Source organism: Helicoverpa armigera, chromosome 2, assembly GCF_030705265.1.
Source record: "Helicoverpa armigera isolate CAAS_96S chromosome 2, ASM3070526v1, whole genome shotgun sequence".
Lineage (NCBI taxonomy): Eukaryota > Metazoa > Arthropoda > Insecta > Lepidoptera > Noctuidae > Helicoverpa > Helicoverpa armigera.
Window position 1 is genome coordinate 13,744,392 of NC_087121.1, and position 6,776 is coordinate 13,751,167.

The 6,776-nt window shown below is 41.3% G+C and overlaps 2 protein-coding genes across 2 annotated transcripts; both read left to right on the forward strand.

The window, feature by feature from the left end:
* The first annotated feature begins 121 nt into the window (after positions 1–121).
* Positions 122–6,678, forward strand: LOC135118763 (uncharacterized). The gene is made up of 9 exons (XM_064041591.1): positions 122–145; positions 827–982; positions 1,295–1,363; positions 1,443–1,523; positions 1,643–1,769; positions 2,187–2,373; positions 2,751–2,924; positions 3,247–3,319; positions 6,509–6,678. The coding sequence occupies exons 1-9, from the start codon at positions 122–124 to the stop codon at positions 6,671–6,673; spliced, it is 1,056 nt and encodes a 351-aa protein (XP_063897661.1). The 3' UTR covers positions 6,674–6,678.
* On the forward strand, positions 3,446–5,694 carry LOC126055260 (NADH-ubiquinone oxidoreductase 75 kDa subunit, mitochondrial). Its single transcript, XM_049843768.2, has one exon. The coding sequence runs from the start codon at positions 3,482–3,484 to the stop codon at positions 5,615–5,617; it is 2,136 nt and encodes a 711-aa protein (XP_049699725.2). The 5' UTR covers positions 3,446–3,481; the 3' UTR covers positions 5,618–5,694.
* Positions 6,679–6,776: the final 98 nt, after the last annotated feature.

Here is a 6,776-nt window from a genome sequence, read left to right on the forward strand (position 1 = left end):
AAAATTTACTTACACTTACATAGGTACATTCACATTCATTTAGTTCAGGTAGGTAAGTACATAGCGGATAGAGCGAAGTGGAGAAGAAAAATAAGGAAAGCTGACTCAACCATCATGTGGGATGCATAGCAGGAAAGAGAGAGAGGTAAGTACATAGCGGGAGTGTTTAAGGTAGTACATAAGGGGAGCATGTAGGGGCAGTATATGTATATGGGAGTACATAGGTGTAGAACATAAGAGACTGTATTTCAATTTTTATTTATTTATTGCTAGACATGAGCCACTCGTAACATAATTATGCACCATATAATCCGATTGTCTACTTAACATATCCAACTTTCACTTGATCGCATTTTTATACATCGCAATAATTATTTTAAAAAGTACTTGTCAAGCCATTCGGTACCGTGCGGCGCGTCGCTCTATTGTCTACGGAATGAAAACCTGAAGAATACTGGCCGTATCGTAGTAGCCTTGGCCCGTTTACCGCCTTTATTTGCTTTGCTATTTAGTCGTTCAAGACGTGCTCGGAGTAGTAAGTCAGTGATGGTGAATGGGTCGGGCATGGGGTGTAAGGCGAGTTCACAAAAAAGAAGCGTTGCTGCTGTAAGACATCTTAAAATTGTACCTAATTTTGAAATTGCATAAAGTTTTATTCAAGAGTTATAGTTCTCTAGAATAAAGGATCTATAATTCTTGAAAAAATATAAGTTGCTTTTCCTATTCAAAACAAAAGCGTACCTGTGCTTTGCAAAACGTTGGGTAGTTATTGTTCTTCTTCATTTATCAATTTTCATTAAAGTTACGACGTGTTATATTTGCTCAGTACTCCGAACACCAGAAATCTACATCGAACTCGAGTAAAGTGGAGACGGTGCTGGCAGCGTTGACAAGACTTGATGATGAGATAGCTAAGAGTGAGAGGACTCATCCTGCTGCCAGGCTTGCTGTAGTGGCTATTGAGCTTGAGAGCATACAACAGGTAAGAAATAAAGCCAAGAAGCACGTATAACGAGCCCCTGAGCCCTGTCCTTAAATTAGAATCTCGATTCCAAAGCGCAAAGAGTTTGCAGACCTAAAAAGCTGTATTGTCAGAGTTTTCTCAATACTCAATACTCAATACGTTTATTGCACTCCATATGTTTAAAAGGTGTTACATAATAATATAGTACAGTATGGACCCTGTAGGGCACGGCAACGTAGAAGAGAGTTCTCTCCTGGTTCTGTTATAGGTTTCCAGTACTTACTTGTTATAGAAAAATGTTTTAAATATGTAAATATTTTCGCTTTTTAGGAAATTAGGACGTTTGAAGAGATCACTGCTGCAGTAACTAAGGATAACTATGCCAAAACTATTCATCAGGTCAGTAATAAATATTTACATCTAACATGTACTCATTTCTAATACCCTTATTTACTGAACTTCACTTCTTTGTTTTCAGCTGTTCATAAATTTAGATCTCTACAGACGACCGATGTTGGCTTCAGAAAATGAAGATTTCATTGCTAATGTTAATAGAAAGGTATGGCGTGTCTATAAACTCTTAATATTAATTGAAATAAACGTATATAGCTTAATGGAATGGCACATTCAATGTTCATATTTAAGTGAATATTTTTTCTTTTCCGTAATTTGATATAGGAAATGCGTCGTTTGGAACTGAGCTGGCTGCGAGTTCGCTACGCGGAACTTGTGCGGGAACGCCGAGTTCTACACGCGCAGATATTGCGTTCTCGCTCACTGTATGCACAGTTACAACATTTGTTGGGTAAGTTGTAAGTTTTAGACGAATTAAAAAAGGGTGAAGTTTTCAGTTTGGTTATGGGTATTTTTGTAAGGGTCTCGTCTATCATGACTTTCCGTGCCAATGTAGTAGCGCGTTTCGTAAACATCTTTTATGAAGCCTAAATTAAACACAGTGCGTTATTTGACACATGTTATGTATTTAAAATAAGTTCTTGTACTTCATTGAGGACTTCTCTCTTTTGTTGAACTCGCATATAAGTTTGCTTTAGACGCTGCGTAGTCGCGCTGAGATACGTAGCGCGGCTACGACTACTACGAGAATCGTAGCACTCGTAGCCACCATACATACATTGCTTTCCTGTTAAGATTGTAAATTACTCTTGATAGTTCAGTGTTCTTATTCTTTTTCCTATACCCTTGGATCACTCATCATCTCTAGAGTCCATCTGGGGCAATGGTACTCGCCCGGGGACAGCTCAAGAGAGCGAGTTGACGAAGGCATTAGGTCTCCGAGACGCCCTCGCTACGGTGTCGGCTCGACTCCGCGCCGCCGCCGAGTATGCGCACGCGGCGGTCAGGGTGCTGGACGATGCAATGCCGGCTTGGAAGCTCACTACTGTTAGCAAGTGAGGAGTAATTTTAACTTTTTTTGTTTAGAAGGTCAGAACTTTTTGGCTGTCTATAATAGTTTTAAAAAGTTAATTTTATTTTGTAAAGTTCAATATATGGCACATAATGAACATTATGATGATGATCTCATAATTTATAATTTACCACCTAAGAAAAATATTGTGAAGGGAAGATTAAAAGTTCCTTCTTGTGCAAGATCAGGTCAGGTCAGCTATGAGGTAAAAGCTAGCAAGTATTTACATGCCTATAGGTAGATTAAGTAATATTCAATTTAGGATAATCCTTTTACTATGGGCTTTGAAACACTAACATACTTCATATTACTAACAGAACAAGAAACATTCTGTAGTTCCCATAGTAAAGTGTTTCCTAGAAGCGGATGGGAGCGTACATCAGCTTGCGCGGACGCGTGCTCGCGACTGGTAGCGGCGCGCTGTGCGGAGCGCGGGGCACGGCGAGTTCTGGCCGCGCCGGCCGCGCCTCGAGCCGCGCGGTCCCTGCGACTAGCACTCGACTACGCCTTTACTGATGCTGTGCATGACCACAAGTATGTACCGACCCAACATCATCATCACCATCATTATCTCAGCCATAGGACGTCCACTGCTGAACATAGGTCTGCCCCTTAGATCTCCACAGATACCGGTTGAAAGCGACCTGCATCAAACGTCTTCCGACGACCTCTATTAGGTCGTCTGTCTGTCCATCTTGTTGGTGGACGTCTTACGCTGCGCTTGCTAGGCCGTGGTCACTCTAGCAAGTTTCGACCCCGTCGGCCATCTACTTACTTTACTCTCTCATACTCCATTTGAAATTAAATTACTTATTGTGATCAAACCGTTTTGCACTGACCCGGTTCTTCTCCACAGGTACCAGAGAGCTACAGAAATCTTTTTCCAGTTCAAAGACGCCCTTGTGTTGTTAATCGACTCAATTCATCAGGTATTTGAAGTTTTTATTTTGTAGTTTTGTAGAGCCTCAGCAATAAAACCTCGTACAAAATAATGTCAAAAATGTTTTGCTCGAAATTGACATGCATGTCAATTTTATTATTTGATTGATATTCGTTTATGCATGAGACAGTTTCCAAATATATAGAAGAAAATGTTTAAATCATTTTCAAGCAAAGTATTGAAAAGCAACAAGGTCCATCAGATTTTGCTAAAGAGAAAAAAAAGCAATAATATCCCCATAGTGATAAATGGGAAGTCTGTTTCTGTACCTTCATATTATACGATAATGCAAGCCCTGCGCAGAGAAAATCTGACAATACCTTCATTTTGTTACCACGAACGCTTGTCTATAGCCGGGAACTGTCGAATGTGTCTTGTGGAGATAGAGGGCTGGAACAAACCACAAATTGCTTGCGCTGTGAATGTCGGCAAGGGCATGAAGATCCGCACAAACTCTGAAATGACCGGTAAAGCGCAAGAAGCTGTTCTAGAGTTTATACTGGTAGACCATCCTTTAGATTGCCCCATATGCGACCAGGGGGGCGAGTGTGACCTACAAGATTTGTCTGTGAGATTTGGCAATGATCGTTCCCGGTTTACCGACATACATTTCGAAGGAAAAAGAGCGGTAGAAAACAAAACTTTAAGTCCACTTATTCGAGCGGAAATGAATCGATGCATTCACTGCACGAGATGCATCCGCTTCGGTTCACAAGTATGTGGTCTCGATATCTTAGGGTCTACGGGGCGCGGTCACGACATGCTCATTGGAACTTTTGTTCCGAAACTATTTTTATCTGAACTTTCTGGGAATATTATTGACTTATGTCCTGTGGGTGCTCTTACGAACATACCTTATAAATTCAAAGCCAGGCATTGGGAACTCAAGAAAGCTAATTCAATTGACGTCACAGACGCTACAGGTACTAACATAATAATAAATTATAGATTTGACCGAGTGCTCCGCGTCTTGCCTAGAGAACATGATGAAATCAATCAGGAATGGGTGTCTGATAAGGGCAGATGGGCAATAGACTCGCTCGAGATGCAGAGGTTGGTGACACCTATGAAACGTGTGGGAACGTGCTGCTGTCCTCTCGAGTGGAATGCTGCTCTTGATACAGCAAGTGAAATGATTAGAAAATGTGCGCCTGAAAAAATACTGGCTATAGCAGGACCACATGCTAGCGTGGAAACTTTAGTAACTTGTAAAGACATGCTTAACATGCTGGGGTGTGAGAATACTTACGTGGAGCGAGATATGTCCTACACGAAAACTGGTACAGACATTCGAGCGTCATATTCATTTAATATCAAGTTCAAAGATATTGCTCAAGCTGATAAAATTTTGTTAGTTGGTACTAATCCTAGATTTGAAGCACCAATTTTAAATATGTGGATTAGACAGGCGTATCGAACTAACGAAGCAGATATATTTGTGGTTGGACCGTGCTGCGACTATAATTATCGTGTTACCTATTTAGGAGACGATATCAAGGCGCTACCAAAGGCTGCTGACATTTTAAAGTGTGCTAAAAGGCCCTTGGTATTAGTGGGAGTGGCACAATTGGAAGGTAATTCGGGTGCTAAGATTATGAAAATGTGTCACAAAATGACTGAATCATTAAAGGCGGGCTATGGCATTGTTAACATCGTAACCAGAGAAGCGAGCTTTGCCGGAGCCTTAGAGGCAGGATGGAAAACTGGAGCTCTATGTGCATTGGAGACAAAATCCCCAAAAGTTATTATATCCTTAGGAGCTGATGAAATTTTCTATCAATGGAACCCGCCTTCCGCTTGTAAAATAATTTACGTCGGTTTCCAAGGCGATCGTGGATCTGAGTTTGCCAATTTGATTTTACCAGGATGTGCATATACAGAGGCAGGCGGGCTCTACTTGAATATGGAAGGAAGATCACAGTATGCCTATCCTGCCGTCACTCCTCCAGGGAAAGCGAGAGCTGACTGGAAAATATTCCGTGCTTTAGCCGAGTCCTGTAACCTTTGCTTATTTTACTCCGATCATCATTCTCTCTGCACCAGAATGGCACAAATCAGCCCTAACTTCGCGAGTTTAGGTAAATTTCAACCGAAAGTATTCGGAGACTTTGTAACAAAATTAATGGAAAGTGAATCAGCTGAATCAAAAGATGATGGTATGTGCGTTGATATGCGAACTCTGAAAGACTATTATTGTTCCGATGTTTTCAGTTACAATTCTCCTACTATGATAAAGACTCAGAAAGCGGCAACCAATTTTGAAAAGTCACCTTATTACGCTTTGTAGTCAATTTAAACATTTTTTCATTTATGCTATGCTCTTTATTTTTAATTAAATATATGTGCTTTAATTTGATCAGCAGTGTTTGCAATTGGAAATTATGTGTTTTATTTCTTAATTTTTGCAGTTATTTATGGTTCTCGCTTAACTCAGTGTTGTTTTGCAACTAAATTCCGAGGATAAGTACATGTATGTGGTCCTTGGCATTCCACACCTCCATCACTCGCAGTTAGTTAAAATAGTTTGTGTGTGAGACTCCGTTCCGTGTCGACAAAACATTTGTCGAGAACTATAACAGGCTATAATTGATTATAGCTGCGTTTTGATCAGTTAAGTGCCATTGAAACCTCACCAACTATTGCTTAGCTCAACCCGTTCAAATTGAGATCTCTAAAATTGGCGGGTTTAATTTCAGTTAGGGCGTATTCAGATGACACGCGCCGATCACGCACAGCACCCGTGCACGCGTTGTGCCCGCGTTAAACCCGCACACGCGTTGCATCCGCCTCGCACACGCCTCGCGCCCACTACTACTAGTGACTGGACTACTTCGTTCACTAGGCATAGTGGCTTCCAGGTATCACAACGCGTACGCTGGGAGGGTGCAGAGCGCGGCCAGGGCGAGTGCAGGGTTGGCGCGAGGCGGGCGCGGGGCGTGCGCATGACGTGCGCGTGTAGACCTCGTTAAATGCAATTTGATATCTATTGATGCATTATAAGACTCAAATTCTTATTTAACAAATTTCAATGCGAGTTTGACGCGGGTGGCGTGCGCTGGGCGTGCTCGTCTCGTGTGAACGCGCCCTTATAGTTTATTTTTAAGTATTCGAGTGTTGAATAAGCTGGGTTAACATATTATTAATTAACACATATTTTGCTATCTGCCCAATTACTTAGGTGTTACTCAACAACCTGGAGAATTTGACAGCCGCTGAGAAAGACGTAGCTAATTGCAGGAAAGAGCTGCGATCGGCCAGGGTCAACGATATTGTGAAGCGAGGACTAGCTGAACTCAAGTATGAGCCCAAAGCGCTCACTAATTTGAATGTCGCTATGAAATGACGGATTATAACAATGATATGCTACGACTTTATAGATATTAAATATTATTTTAAAGATTTAGTTTCATTTGAGAGCCAGTATTACCCTTGCTTATTCAAAAAGT